General features: G+C 63.6%; 2 protein-coding genes and 1 long non-coding RNA gene across 9 annotated transcripts in view; 1 reads left to right on the forward strand and 2 right to left on the reverse strand.

Annotated features, from left to right (window-relative positions):
* Positions 1-2,732: 2,732 nt before the first annotated feature.
* Positions 2,733-4,487, reverse strand: LOC132534017 (uncharacterized). Its single transcript, XR_009545737.1, has 2 exons — positions 4,238-4,487; positions 2,733-3,371 (listed from the first exon to the last, which is right to left on the reverse strand). It is a non-coding gene; the product is annotated as an uncharacterized LOC132534017 (long non-coding RNA).
* Positions 4,488-7,762: 3,275 nt separating this feature from the next.
* Positions 7,763-15,237, forward strand: RCOR2 (REST corepressor 2). Its single transcript, XM_060176183.1, has 12 exons — positions 7,763-8,427; positions 9,109-9,165; positions 9,416-9,496; positions 10,100-10,152; positions 10,230-10,391; positions 10,490-10,614; positions 10,718-10,787; positions 10,878-11,093; positions 11,315-11,392; positions 14,175-14,232; positions 14,323-14,600; positions 14,701-15,237. Exons 1-12 carry the CDS (start codon positions 8,301-8,303, stop codon positions 15,013-15,015), a joined length of 1,620 nt encoding a protein of 539 aa, XP_060032166.1. The 5' UTR covers positions 7,763-8,300; the 3' UTR covers positions 15,016-15,237.
* A 212-nt stretch (positions 15,238-15,449) lies between these two features.
* MARK2 (microtubule affinity regulating kinase 2) overlaps positions 15,450-18,505 on the reverse strand; it is a 62,413-nt gene continuing 59,357 nt past the window's right edge. For all 7 annotated transcript variants that reach the window (XM_007518541.3, XM_016186224.2, XM_007518540.3 and 4 more), the window contains 2 exons: positions 17,540-17,584; positions 15,450-17,308 (listed from right to left, as the gene is read on the reverse strand). In XM_007518541.3, the coding sequence (XP_007518603.1) occupies positions 16,951-17,308; positions 17,540-17,584 (403 nt within the window). In that variant the 3' untranslated portion in view covers positions 15,450-16,950. The remainder of the gene's footprint in view (positions 17,309-17,539; positions 17,585-18,505) is intronic.

The following is an 18,505-nucleotide window of genomic DNA, read 5'->3' on the forward strand; positions in this document are numbered from 1 at the left end:
CTTTCTTTCTTTCCTTCCTTCTTTCTTTCATAGGACAGAAATTGAAACGGGAGGGCATAGAGAGGGAGAAAGAGATGCCTGCAGCACTGCTTCACCACTCGTGAAACTTCCTCTCCCTAGCAGGTGAGGACTGGGAACCGGAACCCCGGTCGTTGCCCATGGGAGTGTGTGCATCTAAGTGGATGTGGGACTCCTGGCCCCCCAAAATAGCTTTTTAAAATATTTATTTATTTCTTTATTCCCTTGTTGCCCTTGTTGTTTTATTGTTGTTGTTATTGATGCCTTTGTTGTTGGCTAGGACAGAGAGAAATGGAGAGAGGAGGGGAAGACAGAGAGGGGGAGAGAAAGACAGACACCTGCAGACCTGTTTCACCGCCTGTGAAGTGAGTCCCCTGTAGGTGGAGAGCCGGGGGCTTGAAACGGGATCTTTACGCCGGTCCTTGGACTTTGCGCCACCTGCCACCTGTGCTTAACCTGCCGTGCTATTGCCTGACTCCCCCCCAAAAAATACATATATTTATTTATTTTCCCTTTTTTATTGCCCTTGTTGTTTTTCATTGTTGTTGTAGTTACTATTGTTCTTGATGTCGTCGTTGTCGTTGTAGGATAGGACAGAGAGAAATGGAGCGAGGAGGAGAAGACAGAGAAGGGGAGAGAAAGACAGACACCTGCAGACCTGCTCCACCGCCTGTGAAGCGACTCCCCTGCAGGTGGGAGCTTGGGGCTCAAACCCGAGATCCTTGCACTTTGCGCCACGTGTGCTTAACCTGCTGCGCCACCGCCCGACTCCCCTCCCAAAATACTTTTAAAAGCACCACTTCCCGTGGGCTGCTGTTCAGTGATAGTTGCTTCAGAGCCTGTGGTCACCAGGCTCAAAGAATGAGGAGAAGGTGCTGGCTGGGCGGCTTTGGTTGGTCCACGGCTTGAGAAAGCCACCAGGTGCCTCCAAGCTCTTCTTGGTCCCCTCCACTGTGGGGACGAAAGACAGCAGTGGCTCGGCTCACTTGGGCTCAGCCTACTGGCCCCAGCCGCAGGGCTTTCCCGTCCACTCTGGTACCAATGTCACACCCCAGCCCGGGCTGCCACGTCCCCACCCCAAGCCTGGCCACATGGATCCCCAGGGGAAGCAGTGTCAGGAGGCATCAAGTCATGCTCAGGGAGGGTGGGAAATAGGAGAAGATGCACTCGACCAGTCTGGATTGGAAAGACCCCTCCCCCTGGCTGGGCAAAGAGTACTGGAGGTGACCCGGGCAGAGCCCCATTCAGCTCTGGGGCTTGGGGACCCATGCGGAGGAGAGGAGTGACCAAAACTGAGCCCGGAGCTAGGGAGAAGAGGCCATGGGGGGCGGAAGGGTGGCAGTCAGCCTCAGCCGTGCTGAACCCCCTTCTGACCTGGCCAGTTTGGGGTCCGAGTGACCTTGTGTGCATGTGCCCAGAAAGCAGTCATGGGGGTTGACGGAGCCTGGTGAGGGAGCCTGGCCAAGGTGCTCTGGGGTTTTCGAGCCCAGCCACCACGGGTGACCTTGGCACAAAGAGCCACAGAGTGACAGAGGTGGGCTGGCTAGGGATTGGAAGGGAGGACAGGGAGGGGGCAGCAGTTGTTAAAGGGGCCGCTCCTGGGATGGGATGGAGTGAGGGGTGAGTGTGTACACATGGGTGTGGGTTGGGGGACTCTTAGCATGTTAGAGTGGAGGGAACGTAAGTGTAAATGAACCCCAAGTGCCAGAGAGAGAGAGAGAGAGGGAGGGAGGGAGGGAGGGAGGGAGGGAGAGATGCAGAGCCTGGCAGTAAGGCTGGCCTTGAAGATGAGAAGGTAATTTGCAACTCAGGTGAGAAGGCAGGAACTGAATCTCAGGGTGCCTGGGGAGGAAGTTCCCCACACACACCCGCCCTCCATGGCCTCAATTCTCTGGCCCTGTGAGGGCAGGCAGGGTCATGGCTGAGAGCGTCGCTGGCAGTAGATTGGAGTGGGGGAGCAGGAAGGGAATTGCTGCCACACCGGGAGCCCAGGGTGGACCCTGTCTGGGCAGAGCTCCCTAGCAGTCCCAAGGGTGGAGCTGGACTTGGGGCATGCAAATGGGAGAAGTGCCAATCTTGCAAGGTGGATGGCACACTGTGGGGCACCGAGCAGGGGCTCAGCAGATGGTGAGCAAACCTGTTTGGCTGGATCTGAAACAGGCTTGAGGGCGGGGGAGATAGCATAATGGCTATGCAGAATGACTCTCTTAATCTGAGGCTGCAAGGCCCCAGGTTCAATCCCCTGTACCACCATAAGCCAGAGCTGGTAAAAACAAAATTAAAACAAACAAACAACAACAAAAACAGGCTAGAGAGGCCTTGAGGACAAGGCTGGAAGAGTAGGGTCAACTTTTTGCTTGGAAGGCAATAGGGAGCCATGTATGATCATAGAGCAGGAGGGGGAGGACACCAGCGGACAGGTGACTTAAGCATCTGCCATGTGCGCATGAAGGGTGAGAGAGATCACTGATGGCAGGGGCCTGAGGGCAAGTCTAAAGGGAGAGTGTCAAGTGTGGAATGTCACAGAGGAAGGGCTTTGAGCTCCAGCTGTGAGATCCAGGAGCCCAAAGTGGCCATAGTGTGGGGCATTCAGCCCTGCTGGGGGCACTCGAGGGGACCCCTGCTTCAGAAAGAGAGTAGTGTGGAGAGAGAGAGAGGGGTCCTGCAGACTTTTAAAAAATATTATTTTATTTTTATTATTTTAAAAATATTTATTTATTCCCTTTTGTTGCCCTTGTTGTTTTACTGCTGTAGTTATTATTGTTGTTGGCGTTGTTGGATAGGACAGAGAGAAATGGAGAGAGGAGGGGAAGACAGAGAGGGGGAGAGAAAGACAGACACCTGCAGATCTGCTTCACCGCCTGTGAAGCGACTCCCCTGCAGGTGGAGCTGGGGGCTTGAACTGGATCCCTATGCCTGTCCTTGAGCTTTGCACCACCTGCGCTTAACCCGCTGCGCTACCGCCCGACTCCCAAAGTATTTCTTTTATTAATGAGAGAGATAGGATAGGACCAGACATAACTCTGGTACATATGCTGCCGGGGATCGAGCTCAGGACTTCATGGTTGAGAGTCCAGTGACTTATCCACTGTGCCACCTCCCATACCACAGGTCCTGCAGACCTTTATCTGCAGTGATGTGGTGTTGCAGCACCTACCTAGCAGTCAGAGGTCTGGGTTCCCGTCCTTTTCTACAAGGTAGGAGGGAAGACTCAGGGGAGCCAAGTAACTGGCCTCAGGCCACACAGCTGGTGCAGGGAAGAGCTTGGCTGGGCCCCAGATCTGCACTACCTCTGCAGGTCCTGGAGGTGGGGCTGCTGCGCCCTCCTTTATCCTGGGAGGCTCTGACTTGCTCTGGACTAGAGCAAGTTGGGGGTAGGAACTGAAGCTCAGTAACTCCAGATGGAAGCTTGAGGTGGGGGTGGAGGGGTAGGTTCTTGAGGAAGGCTCCTCCCGACCCCCCACCCACCCAGTATCCACAGTCACCACCAGGGCACCCGCGGTTGCCCAGGTGAGGGGGAGGGAGGAACCCGGCTGCCTTTTTTCAGACTCAACCTTCCTCCCTGGTGCTTGGCAGGGGGGAGTCAGGGGTTCCCCCCACCTCCCGAGCACCACATACAGATGTGGACCTGGCTTCCAGAGCCTCCCTTCTTCCTGGACACCCAGCAAAGGCCGTGCCCAGCATCAGACAGTCACCTTCAGCCAAACTCCCTTCTTCACATGTGTGGCCTGAGGGTCACCAACTGGGCCCAGAGGGGTCCAGGCGACACCCAGGGCCACAGGGTCTGCTGGAGATCCGCCACCCAGGCTGGCTGGGGAACCAGATTCCTTTCTGAGTAAGACTGAAAGAGTGGGGACCCTGGAGAGGCCCCCTACCCATGCACCTTCCAAGCTCTGGAGGTCTTTACCTCAGTTCCTCCAGCTGCATGTCCCCAGCATGTCCCCAGTAAAGGGGGGGGGGGGCTTCCTTCCAGTTCCTCCTGGGGTTCTCTCCCCCACTCCCCCTGCCTGGCCTGCAGGCCTTCCTCCCCAGGCCTAGTTTGGCTGCAGCCGCCAAGGCCCTGGCTGGCTCCCAGGTACCACACCGCAGAGGCCGCCTGCCTTCTGGGCCCAGCTCAGGACAGTCCAGGCCTGGCTGGCTAGCAGGGAGGTCCCTGCCTCGGGGCGGAGGGAACTCAAGGTCACCCTCCTCTCCCTTCCCAGTGTCCCTGTGGCCTCACCTTGAGGAGGCGGCCAGGTGGCCAGGGGTCCCTGGAGGACAGTGGAGTCAGTCAGTCGATGGCCTTTTGTGATCAGCAGATTCTGAACCGCCGCCGCACTGAGGCTCCTGCCGCTGCAGACAAGACACAGACAGGCACAGCAGTGTTGCCCTTGTGTTGCTCCCCAGCCAGGGGTGAGGCCCCTTTCTGGCCCGTGGGAAGGAGACAGCTTTGCCCATGTGCCCTGCAGAGGCCTGCCTCAGTTTCCCCCTCAGGGGGCCAGCCCGGGCTGGAGGTGTGCAGCCCGTAGCCTCCCCCTGCTGAGCAGGGGTGAGTGGGAGCTAGCTCAGCAGGGAGCTGGCAGGAAGCGCACCCGGGGTGGGCCCAGCAGCTCTCCCAGTGAGGTGACCCCAGGCAGCTGGGGGACCTGTATTGTGGAGGATGGGCGGTGTGTGTATGTGGGAGAAGGTTCCCAGGTTCCCTCTGCTCTGGTCCTCTCCCACCCCCAGGTTCCTGGCCATGCGGCATCTAGCATCTCTGTAGACAGCCCCCCCACCCAGGCCTGGGGGCAGGGCAGCCGATGGAAAGTGGGGTTGGGGTTCCAGGGAGACCAGGTCCTGGGGAGCAGCAGCTGCACCCTGTCGTCCCCCCCCCAGCCCCACGGCCCACGGTGGTAGGGTGGGGGTGCTGTCTCTTTAAGAGTCTTCTGCCTGCTGGGAGCAGATGGCCAGGCGGCCAGGGCCCCTTGTGCTTTGTGTGGCTTTGCACAAAAGAGGGGGCCAGCTGGGGAGGGGGGCAGCTGCAGCAGGTGGGAGGGTGGGGCCTTGCCCATCCCCTTCCTGGTCCCACACCACTGCCCCTTGGGGAGGGCGCTGCTCCTGGGAATAGGCCTCCCTTCTGGACAGGGCGGGGCCCCACTGTCCCCTCCAAACTCTTAGCATGCCCCCTCCGTCCCCATGACCCACCTCCTGGGCAGAAGTCTCACCAGGCCAGGCCTAGTGACCCCCAACTCCAAGGGAGACCCCCGCCAGCACATTCTCCTTCAGTCTGGGCAGGGAAGGATGCCCTCTTCTGGGGTACTCAGGGGAGCCCTGGAGGAGAAAGGCCACAGTAAGCTGGATGCTGGGGCCTGGACTCTGGGGGTGCGGCCAGGCCATATGGGGAGCCCCTGGGGGAAGCCCCAGGCCTTCTTCACAGTACCAGGTTGTTCTGACCCCCTCTGGGAGAGGCGCCCCCCTACTTTTGTGGGAGGTCAGGCCGGCCCCAACCCCCCTGAGCTCAGGCTGCTGGTCCATTCATTCTCCGCGCTGTCAGCCCCCCCCCCACCCGCGCCGCTGCCCACAGGAAGGGCAGGGAGGCCCGGCCACCAGGCCCGAGGTGTGGCGGCAACGTGGCCGCGGGCTGGGTGGCCCCGCGTGGCCAGAGCACACCGCAGCTGGGCGGGTCGCGCCTGGCTCTGACCCAACTCCACCGCAGGACCCCAGCGGCGGGCTGGGCCCTTGCGGGTGGGGGCGGGGATCCCCAGCCGCCCTGGTGGCGTCTAAATTTAGGAATCTGATTACAGAGTGGCCTGGGGAGCAGAGGGCGCAGCCGCCCCGTCTGGGCACTGCGGGCAGGCGGAGGGCTGTCTGGGCCGCCAAGGGTGGGGGCTATGGCAGTGGACGTGGAGGGGGGGCCGGGGGGGGGGGGCCTGTGTCTGGGGGGGGGTTGCTGTGCCCAGGCTGGGGGAAGGGCTGTTCCTGGGCCCTTGAGGGGGTTCTGTGTCTGCCAGGGGGGTCGTTGTACCCTGCTGTGGAGGAGGGCTGGGGGCCTCTGTGTGTGGGGGGGGGCTCTGTGCCTGAGCCTGCAAGGGGTGATGCGCTGTACTTGGGTCCTTGTGGGTGTGTGCTGTGCCCCAGCCCATGGTGGGGGGTCATTGTACTTGGATTCTTGGGGAGGGGGCTCTATACCCGGGCCATTGGTGGGGGGGTCATTGTACTCAGGCCTTTGTGGGGGGCGTTGTACCCAGGCCCTTGGGGAGGGGTCACTGTACCTAAGCCCTCGGAGGTAGATCTGTATCCTGGCCCTTGAGGGGGGGGGGCGCTGTACCCAGGCCCTTGGTGGGGGCCCCTGTACCTGGGCCTTTGGGGGGGTCGCTGTACCCGGGCCCTTGCTGGGGAGGTCGCTGTACCCAGGCCCTTGGGGAGGTCACTGTACACAGGCCCTTGGAGGAGTGTCCCTGTATCCAGGCCCTTTGGGGGGGGGCGCTGTGCCCGGGCCCTTGGGGGTAGGGGTCGCTGTACCCAGGCCTTTGGAAGGGTGTCCCTGTATCCAGGCCAGTGGGGAGGGGGGCGTTGTACCCGGGCCCTTGGGAGGGGCGCTGTGCCTGGGCCGGGCCATGAGATGGGGCTTTGTACCCAGGCCCTTGTTGGGGGGGGGGGTCGCTGTACCCAGGCCTTTGGGGAGGTCGCTGTATGCAGGCCTTTGGGGGGGGGCGCTGTACCTGGGCTCTTGGAGGGGTGTCTCTGTATCCAGGCCCTTGGTGGGGGCGCTATACCTGGGCCTTTGCGGGGGGTGTCGCTGTATCCAGGCCCATGGGGGTGCGCTGTACCGGGGCCAGCGGGGCGAGGAGGGCCGCCGTGCGACTCCGCACGTGCCCCGGGCGGGCCGGGCGCCGCCGGGGGTGCGCGCGGGCTCTTTGTGCGCCTGGCAGGGTGGCTGAGGCCCAACCCCTCCCCCGCGCCGTCTGCGCCGCGCGCCCGCGTCCCTGTCTGTCACTCTGCCCCAGCTCGTCCTGGGGGAGGGGGTGTTGCTCCCAGCTGGTGTGTGTGTGTGTGTGTGTGTGTGGTGGGGGGGGGGGGCCGGGAGGGAGCCCCCAGCTCCTCCCTCACCCTGCAGCCCAGAGACCGTCCCCTCCACCCCGCCGCCCCAGAGGCCACCGCGGTGGGGTGCACGCGGGCCGCGGGGACAGAGGAGCGGGGTGACCCCTGGGCACCCCCAGATGCACAGTAGCTCTTGCAGGAATGCGTCCCTCGCCCTGTGGAGGACTCCCATCCGCTCGGGCCCCCAAGGGCGCCTGCCGGGGTGGGGGGGGGAGTGGGGGGTCCCCCTGCGGAAGGGGGGGCGGGGAGTTCCTTGACAGGAAGGGAAATGGAAGGAAAAGCTGGGCTCCACCCGGGCGGGCGGCCTCGGGGCCCCGGGGACCGGCGGGGGTAACCTGAGTCGGGGGGCGCGGGCCGGACGCGCGGGGGCGGGGGCGGGGCGACCCCGGGGCTCCTGGGGGGAGCCGAGGGGTCCCTCCAGGGGGGCAGGTCCGGGTAGCCGCCGGGTCGGGGGGCCGCGGCGCGCGCGCGCTCCCGGGGCCTGACCCCACCCCCTGGAGGTTCGGCCCGGCCCCAGGCGCCGCCCCGGCCTCCTCCCACCCGGGGCCAGATGTTCAGCTGGCGGAGGCATCGGCTGGGGGAGGGGTGCTGAGGCCGCAGCCGGCACTACTTCCCTGCCAGCGCTTCATTGTGTGCGCGAAGAGCGGCGGCGGCGGCGAGCGGGCCGGGCCGCGCGCGGGGCGAGCGCGAGGGTGCGAGGCGGCGTCCGCCGCGCGCTCCGCCCGCCTCCCCGCAACTCTGCCCGGCGCCGCGCGGCGCGCGTCCCGCTGCCCCCGGTGCTGCCCTCCCGCCTGCCGTCGCGCGCGGGGTCCGGCCGAGACACGGGGGTCCCCGCTCGGGGGCCCGGGTGCAGCCCGGAACGCCGAGCCCGGGTGGGGGGGGCGCCCCTCGCGCCCGCCCGGGAGCTGCGTGGGCCGCCTGCCCCGGCGCCCCCCGGGGGCAGGGCGCCCCGACTGTTCCGGGGGGCGTCCCCCCCCGACCCCGCGGAGCGCACGGAGCGAGCGCGCCCCAGCCGCTCCGGACCTCGCGCGCGCCCCCCGCGCGCCCCACTTCTGCACAAACTTTTTCTGCCGCCCTCGCCCGCGGGGGTCGCGGGGAGCCGGGCCGCCGGCCCCCGGCCACGCTGACCTCCGGCCTCTCGCAGCCTCAGTGGCGACCCCTCCAGGCCGGGCGGCGCGGCGCTCCGCGGGCTCCTGCGCCCCCCGGGGCGGCCGGGCGGGGGAATGCCCTCGGTGATGGAGAAGCCGAGCGCGGGCTCCGGGATCCTGTCCCGCAGCCGGGCCAAGACGGCGCCCAACGGCGCGCAGTCCCCCTCGGAGGATGACAGCAGCGAGGAGGAGCACTCCCACGGTGAGTCCGGGCTGGGGCCACAGGCGCACGGAGGGGTGCGGGGGGCGCGCCGGGCTGCAGGGGGAGCCCCGATCCGGGCTCCTGCACCCTTGCTGCTCGACCTCTGCCCTGCTTCTCTTCTCCCCCAGGCCGCCGGCCCAGGGCCTCTGTCCAGGAGGCGGTGCTGCCCGGCCTGCCCTCAGCCCCTCAGGGACGCAGGACCCCACCCCGCCCCCAATAGCGGGGGTCGGTCCCTCGCACCTTCCCACCTTGCGGGGCCTGAGGTCTGGCGGGGCCCGGGGTGGCTGAACGGAGCTCTGAGGTTCATGTGCTTGGGAGGAGCCTCGGATTCCCTGCAGGCTGTGGTCCAGGGCGGGGGGCAGCCCTGCACCCTTAGCCCCAGACCCCCAGCCAGAACAAAGGGCTCTGCGTGGCCTGGGCCCCACGACTGGCCCCTTGCTCCCCTCCCCCCCCCACACCCCCCATGACTAGGCAGGTCGCTCCTGCTTCCAGTTGCTCCTGGGGCTGAAGGGGCAGAGCAGAAGTGCACCTCCTAGAAAGGGTGGCGGCGGCGGCTGCGGGGGGGGGGGGGCACTGGGTGGTCAGGAAGGAGAACCCCAGACCAGCCACCTCCCCCCGCCACATCCTCCCGTCCTCCCTCCCCGGAGTCCTGAGTCCTCTCCCTCCTCCTGGGCTCCACAGACAGCATGATCCGCGTTGGAACCAATTACCAGGCCGTGATTCCGGAGTGCAAGCCCGGTGAGTGGCAGGGCAGGCTGCGGAGGGGGCGGGGGAGCCCCGGGCTTGGCCCCGCGCCCCACCTGGGGGAGCCCTTGGCTGGCGCCCCTGGAAGACCAGGCAGCCGGGGCGGGCTGGGGTGGGGGTGGGTGGCCCAGCTCAGCAGGCTGAGTTTTCCTGCTCTGCCTTCCTGTCTGGGTCTCTGCCCCTCCTCTTCTGGGCCTCACCTCTGGGGCCCCCCTCGGACCCATCGCCCCTCCCGCCTCTGCAGAGAGCCCAGCGCGTTACAGCAACAAGGAGCTCAAGGGGATGCTGGTGTGGTCGCCCAACCACTGCGTGTCCGACGCCAAGCGTGAGTGGGCGGGGCCTCGCGGACCTCCCTGGCGGGGGTGGGGTGGGGGGCGGGGGTCGTGCCAGCTCACCTCAGAATGGGCTGGAGGTGGCCGGGAGGCGCCGCAGTGGTTTGAGCTTGCAAGCATGAGCTGGGTTCGATTCCTGGCCTCTCATGTGCCAGAGTGATTAATCTCATGTATGTTATTTAAAAAAAAAAAATGGGGGCGGAGGAGACAGCATAATGGTGATGATGCAAAGAGACTCCCATGAGGGGCTCTGAAGTTCCCAGGTTCAGTGCTCAGCTTCACCAAAAGTAGTAAAAAAAAAAAAGAAAGAAAAAGTAGGAGGCAGGTGATGGTGCACTTGGTTGAGCGCACACATTATAGTGCTCAGAGACCTGGGTTCAAGCCGCAGATCCCCACCTGCAGGGGGGACGCTTCAAGAGTGGTGAAGCGGGGCTGCAGGTCTCCGCCTCCCTTCTCAGTTCCTCTGTCTTTATCCAAAAAAATAAATTAGCCTTAAGAAAAAAAAAAATGAGGGTGAGGTGTCTTGGGCTCCCCTTGTGGGAGGGGGCTTGTGGGGGTGGGACACCTTTCTCTAAGCCACCCCCTCCCCCCCCCAGTTGATAAGTACATAGCCATGGCCAAGGAGAAGCACGGTTACAACATTGAGCAGGTGAGCCCCATTCCTCCAGGGCTGTTGTGGGGGGTCCTGGGGGGCTGGCAGCCTGAGTTGACCCCTGTCCGGGCCAGGCGCTGGGCATGCTCCTATGGCACAAACACGACGTGGAGAAGTCCTTGGCCGACCTGGCCAACTTCACGCCCTTCCCCGACGAGTGGACGGTGGAGGACAAGGTGCTGTTTGAGCAAGCCTTCGGCTTCCATGGCAAGTGCTTCCAGCGTATCCAGCAGATGGTGAGTGACCCCCCCCCCCCCCCCCCCGTCTCCCTTCCCACCAGCCTGCACAGAGCCCAGTGTGGGGGGACCCCAGCCTCTGGCTCTGCCCCTCACAGTTGCCGGACAAGCTGATCCCCAGCCTGGTGAAGTATTACTACTCCTGGAAGAAGACTCGTAGCCGCACCAGCGTGATGGACAGACAGGCCCGGCGGCTGGGTGGCCGGAAGGACAAAGAAGACAGGTGGGAGCCGGGCAGGGCTGGGGCTGGAGCTGAGGCTGGGTTGGGAGGGTCTTTGGGGCTCTTGGGGGGGGATCCCTGCCTCATGCCACCCCTGTGTTGCCAGCGATGAGCTTGAAGAGGGAAGAGGAGCCGTGAGTGAGGGGGAGCCGGATGCCGGGGACCCCAAGAGAGAGGTGAGAGGCTCCCCAGTGGTTCGGCCGTCTGTGCCCCCTGGTGAGCTCTGTCCTGGGCCCTGCACCCATGCCTTCTCCTCTCCCCGCCAGCCTCTGCCTTCTCGGCCCCTGAATGCCCGCCCAGGGCCTGGGAAGAAGGAGGCCCAGGGGTCTCAGTACCGCCACCACCCACTGCGAACCCGTCGGCGCCCCCCTAAGGGCATGTACCTGAGCCCCGAGGGCCTGACCGCTGTGTCCGGGAGCCCCGACCTCGCCAACCTCACCCTGCGAGGCCTGGATTCCCAGCTCGTCTCCCTCAAGCGCCAGGTGGGGTCTGCAGCTGACCAATCCTTTTCTGGGAAGGGAGGGTACTGAAGTGTGTGGAGGGTGGGGCAGCCTCCTGGCCACTGTCTGGGCTGCTAGCTGGTGGTGGGGTTTGACCTTCTGTGCGCGGTGGCCTGTCTTCCTAGAAGCTGAGAGGGAGGGACAGAGGTGGGGCTGGTGATCTTCTAGGTGTGATGACCCTTCCTTGCTCGGCCTCTTTGCAGGTGCAAAGCATGAAGCAGACCAACAGCAGCCTCCGCCAGGCCCTGGAGGGTGGCATTGACCCACTGCGCCCCCCGGAGGTAAAGCTTGCTCTGCAGGACCAGAGAGGGGACTTGTGTGTGGAGAATGGGGCCTCCACGCCCTTCTTTCATTCCCCTTTTCCTTGTTCTCTTTTTGCCTCCAGGGCTTACCGCTGGGGCTTGGTAAACCCAGCCCAGCAGCTACTTCGCTTGTGTTTTTTTTTTTTTTTTCTATCTCTTTTAATAAATGGTTTTTATTATCTTTATTTATTGTGGACAGAGGCAGCCAGACATCAAGAGGGAAGGGAGAGAGAGAGAGAGGGAGAGACAGAGACACCTGCTCCCCTTCTGCAGGTGGGGACGGGGGCTAGAACCCTGGTCCTTTCGCCTTGTAACATGTGTGCTCAACCAGGTGTACCAAGGCCTGGCTCCTTTTCTGTCAGTCAAGGGTGAGGAACTTTTTTTTTTTTTTTTTTCTGCCAGGGGCCATTTGAATGTATCTGTAACATCATTCACATACAGACTAATTGACTTAAAAATTAGCACTTAGGTGGCAGAGGAGATAACGGAATGGTTATGCAAATACTTTCATACCTGAGGCTCTGAAGTCCCAAATTCAGTCCCCAAAGCACCATAAACCAGAGCCTAGCAGTGCTGTGGAAAAAATAAATCAAGTCGATATGCGGAAAAACAGACCAAAGAATATAGCCGCATAGGCCCCACCCCTGCGCTAGGCAGAGAGAAGTAGCTGTATAGCACAGCACCTCCCCGGTGCCTGTGAAGCGTCCTCCCTGCAGGTGTCGACCCAGGGCTGGAACCTGGGTCCTTGGCAGGACACTGTTGCAGTGGGGGAACCGCGTCTGCCCTGCCCCCTTTCCTTCTAGATTGATTCCTTTAGTGGGAGAGGAAGAGCGTGTGCATGGGCATCCCTTTGGCATACATGGTACCTGGAATCGGACCCAGCATCTCATGGTGTAATCTCTAGCGTTTTGTTCGTCTTATTTTGGTGCTAGGGCTCGAACCCAGGGCCTATGTAAAGTATGTGTCCTGTAATTGTTCACCTGTTCTTACACTTTTTCTTTTTAAATAACTTATTTTAATAAAAGAGAAAGACTCAGAGAGAGGCCAGAGCTCTGCTCAGCTCTGGCTTATGGTAGTGCAGAGGACTGAACCTGGGACCTTGAAGCCTTAGGCATGAAAATCACTTGCAGGGGGCCGGGCAGTAGTGCATCGGGTTAAGCACACATGGCGCAAAGCACCAAGGACTGGCCGAAGGATCCTGGCTCAAGCCCCTGGCTCCCCACCTCCAGGGGTCACTTCACAAGCAGTGGAGCAGGTCTGCAGGTGTCTGTCTATCTTTCTCGCCCCCTCTCTGTCTTCTCCTCCTCTCTCCATTTCTCTCTGTCCTGTCCAACAACGACGACAGTGAGAACAGTGATAAACAACAAGGGCAACAATAGGGAAAAAACAGCCTCCAAGGGAGTCGGGCTGTAGCACAGCGGGTTAAGCGCAGGTGGCGCAAAGCACAAGGACCGGCATAAGGATCCCGGTTCGAACCCCGGCTCCCCACCTGCAGGGGAGTCGCTTCACAGGCGGTGAAGCAGGTCTGCAGGTGTCTGTCTTTCTCTCCTCCTCTCTGTCTTCCCCTCCTCTCTCCATTTCTCTCTGTCCTATCCAACAATGACAACAACAATAATAACTACAACAATAAAACAACAAGGGCAACAAAAGGGAATAAATAAATAAAATAAATATATATATATAAAAAAAACAGCCTCCAGGAGCAGTAGGTTCATAGTGTGGGCACTGAGCCCCAGCAATAATCCTGGAGACAAAAAAAAAAAAAAAAGCAAGTCATTTGCAGAACCATTATGCCGTCTCCCCTGCCCCCCTATTTAATTTTTCTTATACCTCTTAGGACAGAGAAATTGAGGGTGGGTGGGAAGATGGGAGAGGAAGAGGTACCTCTAACCCTGCTTCACTGCACACGAAGCACACCCCCCCCCCCCCATATAGGTGGGGACCAGGAGCTTGAGCATGAGTATGTGCGCCACTGTTCCCCCCTCACCTTTTTTTTTTTTTTTTTTTTGCCTCCAGGGTTATCGCTGGGGCTGGGTGCCTGCACTATGAATCCACTGCTCCTGGAGGCCATCCCCCTCCCCCATTTTTGTTTCCCTTGTTATTGTCATTGCTGTTGGTTTGGATAGGACAGAGAGAAATTGAGAGGACAGAGAGGAGAAAGACACCTGCAGACCTGCTTCACCACCGCCTGTGAAGCGAAGCCCCTGCTGGCCTCCTCGCCATCTGCTCTTAACCCACTGCTCTACTGCCCCCTTTTTATTATCTTTATTTATTGGGTAGAGACAGCCAGAAACCAAGAGGGAAGGGGGTGATAGAGAGGGAGCGAGACGGAGAGACACCTGCAGCGCTGCTTCAGCACTTGTAAAGCTTTCCCCCTGCAGGTGAGGATGGGGGCTCGAACCCTGGTCCTTGCGCATTATAATAAATGCGCTTAACCAGGTGCGCCACCACCAGGCCCCATGCCTCCCCCCCCCTTTTTTTTTTAAGATTTATTTATGAGGGAGACAGAACCAGAGCATCAGTCTGACACATGCGATGCTGGGGATTGAACTTGGGACTTCTGTGCTGTGCCACTTCCCCGGCCACCCCACTCATTTCCCCCTGCCGTCGTTTATTACCAGAGCTTTGGCTTTTGGTAGTCCTGGGGTGGAACCCTGGATCTCTGGCGTGCGGGTCCCAAGCTCCCTCTGCTCTCCCTGCCTCCCCCCATCTCCTGGGCCCTGTCCCTCGAGGCTAAGGGCCCTGCCCCGTGCTTTTCCAGGCCAACATGAAGTTCAACTCCCGCTGGACCACAGACGAGCAGCTTTTGGCCGTGCAAGGTGCGTCGGGACTGTCCCCAGCCGCTTGGGGAGCAGGGTGGACTCGGGGGTCCCTCACTGGGGAGGGGTGCTCACTGGCACCCTCTGCAGCCATCCGGCGGTACGGCAAGGACTTCGGGGCCATAGCCGAGGTGATCGGCAACAAGACCCTGACTCAGGTGAAGACGTTCTTCGTGAGCTACCGGCGCCGCTTCAACCTGGAAGAGGTGCTGCAGGAGTGGGAGGCCGAGCAGGACGGGGCGCCCGCAGCACCAGCCCCCGCCGCCCCCGCCGCCCCCGCGGAGGAGGCGCGCAGGGCGCCGCCCGTGCCCACCCCTGCACCCGCGCCCGCACCCGCGCCCGCGCCGGCGCTGGAGGAGGACGACGAAGTGAGAGCAGGGGCAGCCAGCGGCCTGCCGGGGGCGGGGGGCGGGGGGCGGGGGGCGGGCGTGGATGGGCAGCCCCTCACTCGCCCCTCTCCCCCTGCAGGTCCAGATCACAGCCGTGTCCACGTCGGCGCCCCGGCCGGCGCCCCCCGTGCCGCCCCCGCCCACGCCGCCCACTTCGCTGTCGCAGCCGCCGCCGTTGCTGAGGCCGCCGCTGCCCACGGCGCCCACCCTGCTCCGCCAGCCGCCCCCCCTGCAGCAGGGCCGCTTCCTGCAGCCGCGCCTGGCCCCCAACCAGCCGCCCCCTCCCCTCATCCGGCCGGCGCTGGCCGCCTCCCGCCACGGGGCTCGCCCGGGTGCCCAGCCTCCGCCCACCCTGATCGGAGCCCCCCTGGAACCCCCGGCCCCCTCACTCTGAGCCCGAAGGCCATCGAGGACGGAAGGGCCCAGGGCCCACCTCGGCCGGCCTGGCCTTGGGGGGGTGGGGGTGGTGGTGGTTAGTGACCGTAGCTGGGGGCGGGAGAGGACATGGAGCTGGCTGTTAGTGTGGGGTTGGAGGGGGAGGCGGGCAGGGGGTGCCCCCAGCGCCCCGAGGCTGAGAGGGCCAGGACATATGCAGACATGGGTTTATTTTTCAGAAGTTTTTTTTTTTTTTTTTTTTTTAATAAAGATCTGAGAAAACCTTCAGCCTGGCGGAGTGCTCTCCTTGCTGGTAAAAGGCCCTGGGCTCTGTTGGGGAGGTGGTGGTGGGGGGGGTGTTGCCCGTCCTGGCTTCACCCCAGAAGGGGGTGCCCGCCCACAGGGACTGGGTCCCTGCCCGGTTGGGAGAAGAAACGGAGGAGGCAGCTCGGATTCCAAACATTCTCTTTATTACGAGTTTGATCCAGAGGAGAAACTAAGTGCAGGAGGGGGCTGGGTGGGGAGGGGCCACCTTGCCTCGGAGCCCCCCCACCACCACCCCCTTTGGGAGCCAAGTCGAGCCCTCTGGCCCTGGGAGCACCGGGGCTGTTCCATGGGGCGGGAGGGGAGAGAGGGGAGCCCTTGGTCAGAGCCAGAGCCGCGGGGGGGGGGGGGGGGGGGGGGGGAGAAGGGGCTACGACTTGGGGCGGCAGGAAGGCTGAGGTTGGCGGTGCCCCTTCCGGGGACCCAAGGGCCCGACCTGCCACGGAGCCTGGCCTGGGGGGGGGCGGGGCGGAGGAGTGATAATTAGGAGTGGGGTCATCATAAATCAAAAAAGAAAAAAAAAAAAACCCATCACAAAAAAATGTACAACTCAGGTGAGGGTCCCAGGGGTGGCCTCTGCAGGAACCACCCCCTCCTCCCTCGTTTTTCTCAAGAACAGAAACAGCAGAGAAATAAATTAAGGGGTGCAGTGGCCGTCACCAGCCCGGCGCCCAGAGCCAGCCCGGTGGCCTGACCTCCATGTCTGTCCCCTCCCGGGCTGCGGGCCACGTCCTGAGGGGGGATGAGGTGTCAGGAAGGAAAGGCAAGGCCGAGAGAGGAGTGAGGGTCAGCGTTAGGGCCGGGCTGGCGCCCAGGTTAATGCCAATGGAGGGGCGGCAGGGGGCTGTGCTTTCAGACCAAGGCTCCCCCAGAAAGGGAGGGCTGGGGAGGCGGCCCTGCGGCACCCCTTCCCCCCACGGGGTCAGCCCCGCCACCACAGCAGGGGTGGGAGAAGATGGCACAGACTTGAGGAGGGGAACAGAAGTCCCCACAGCAGCTTGTGGAAGGAAATGCCCAGCTCTGGGGGAGGGAGGGGCGGGGGGGACAGTGTGTGTGGGGGGGCCGGAGCCCCTCGCCCTGTCGCCGGCCCCGCCGCCTGCGCCCCCCAGGCCGAGCAGCACCCCGCCCCGCCCAGGCCTGCGCCCAGGGCCGGGTCAGGGAAGGCCACCTCTGGTGGTTTGCTGGGAGGGAGGGAGGGAGGGGCGGAGGAAGGGAGAGGGGGAGCAGCCCGCAGCGGGCCTGGCGGAGGGCCTGGCGGCCCCGCCTCTCTGCCTGAGTGTCCAGCCCTGAGCCACCTCCCGGGAGCCCACAGATCCAGTCTCTGTCCCGAGGGGGCAGGGAGGAAAGGTGGCCGCTGGGATTTTTTTTTTTCTTTTTTTCCTCTTTTTGGTAATAAAAAAACTTCTTGGTTTAGGCGAAATACTCTGTGCAACCGCAGTACCGTGGGGGAGCCCTGCCCCCCTGCCCCTCCCCATCCTGTGCGGGCGGGGGAGAGAGGACTCTGGGGCAGGGGCCGGGCGTGGGGGGTCGGCCCATCCCAGCCCCACGGGCTGGAAGAGAAACGGCGGGGCGGCGGGCGCGGCCCCACACTCAGTCCGGCGCGGCGGCGGCGGCGGCGGCGGGCGCGGCGTTAAAGCTTGAGCTCGTTGGCGATTTTGGAGGCAATGTTCTTGAAGGCCATGGAGGTGCCCGATATCCGCTTGAAGCGCACGCCGTTGAGCGAGAGGCGCGGCAGCTTGCACACCTCCATCTCCCACTGCACGAAGCTCTCGTGGCCCGGCGTGCCGTGCACGCACAGCAGCATGTACTTCTCGTGCAGCTCGCTCTGGCAGCTGTTGGCGTCCAGCACCTTGCGGATCTCCCGCATCATCTCGTTGGGCTCCATGGAGCTCGTGGTCTTCATGCTCCACGTGAAGCGCAGCGAGCGCGGCTTGGCCTCCCGGAACTCCTCCTTGTCCTTGTCGTTGGCGCCGCCCACCACGTGGGGCCTGGGGGAGGGGGAGGGTCAGGCGCGGGCGCGGGCGCGGGCCCCCAGAGGCGCAGCAGGTCGGTCGCAGAGGCGGGTGGGGGCGGGTGGGGATGGGTGGGAGGGTGGTGTGGGAGGGGGCTGGCGGGAAGGGGCCTCCCTGCAGGCCCAGAGGGGCCACACCCAGCACAGTGGGGAGGCGCCCGGCCTGGGGGGCCCCGGGGGCGGGGCGGGCTGGCTCCTGCCCTCTCACCTGAGCGTCTCCACTCGGTCTTTGCTTTCGGGTTCATTCAGGTTCCTCAAAAAACAGAGCGAGGGAGAGTTTAGTACTGGGACCTCTCGCTCCTTGGGGCACAGTCCCGGGTGGGGCCCTGGGGAGGGGCCCCCAGCGGGTGGGCACACCAACATGGCACCCGGCGGCCACTCTGCGGGCACCGGGACCCTCCCCAGCTCCCCACTGGGGGGGAGGGCTGGCTGTTGGGGGGCTCTGTGCTCCTGCGCCCCAGGGTCTGGCCGGCTCCCCTGGCGGGGGCCTGGGGCACATCCCCTCTCAGGAGACAGAAGGGCCTGGAGCTGAAGGGCTGGGCGTGTGCCAGGGAGGGGGGCAGCCAAGGCCCCCATCCTGCATCACCCCTGCCTGCCGGGCCTGGGCCATCTGCCGGTGCAGATGGGAGGGCGCCGGCAGGGCAGGGCAGGGCAGGGCAGGGCAGGGCAGGGCAGGCGGGCACCGGGGTGGGTGGGGAGAGGCCTGGGCCCGCTGAGCGGCTGCTCCAGCTCTGGGCTGTGTGGTGGGTGGGTGCCTGGAGCTGGTACAGGACTGCGAGGAGGGCAGGGCTGTATGTGGGGGGAGAGGGAGGGAGGGAGGAGGCGCAGCAGCACATGGAAAAGAAACACAAAGACACAGCAGACACAGGCAGACCAGCGTGGCCGGGCCGCTGCCCAAGAGAGGAGCCCCCGCCCCCATCCCATGAGAGGCCCGAGTCAGCAGCCAGCCGTGCAGCCCAGAGCTGGGAGGGCCCCTGCAGACCCACTGGGGTGCCTGCCAGGCTCCTGGCCCTGCACAAGGTGGGCCGACTGCCCTGGGCCAGGGCGCCCAGCCCCATCTCCTGGGAGGGAGAGGACAGGGCCAGGTGGAAGAGCCTAGAGAGGGAGACACCAGAGGCCAGGTCTCAGGGCAGAGAGCGAGGGAGGCCATGAGACTGCCCAGGGAGGTGGCTTC

This window comes from Erinaceus europaeus, chromosome 17, assembly GCF_950295315.1.
Source record: "Erinaceus europaeus chromosome 17, mEriEur2.1, whole genome shotgun sequence".
In the NCBI taxonomy this organism is placed as follows: Eukaryota; Metazoa; Chordata; class Mammalia; order Eulipotyphla; family Erinaceidae; genus Erinaceus; species Erinaceus europaeus.

Bases quoted from the DNA above. Each gene is read 5' to 3' on its own strand.
- RCOR2 (XM_060176183.1), top strand. From the start codon at position 8,301: ATGCCCTCGGTGATGGAGAAGCCGAGCGCGGGCTCCGGGATCCTGTCC. The intron at 8,428-9,108 runs GTGAGTCCGGGC...TGGGCTCCACAG, and splicing joins CGAGGAGGAGCACTCCCACG to ACAGCATGATCCGCGTTGGA. The intron at 10,392-10,489 runs GTGAGTGACCCC...TGCCCCTCACAG, and splicing joins TCCAGCGTATCCAGCAGATG to TTGCCGGACAAGCTGATCCC.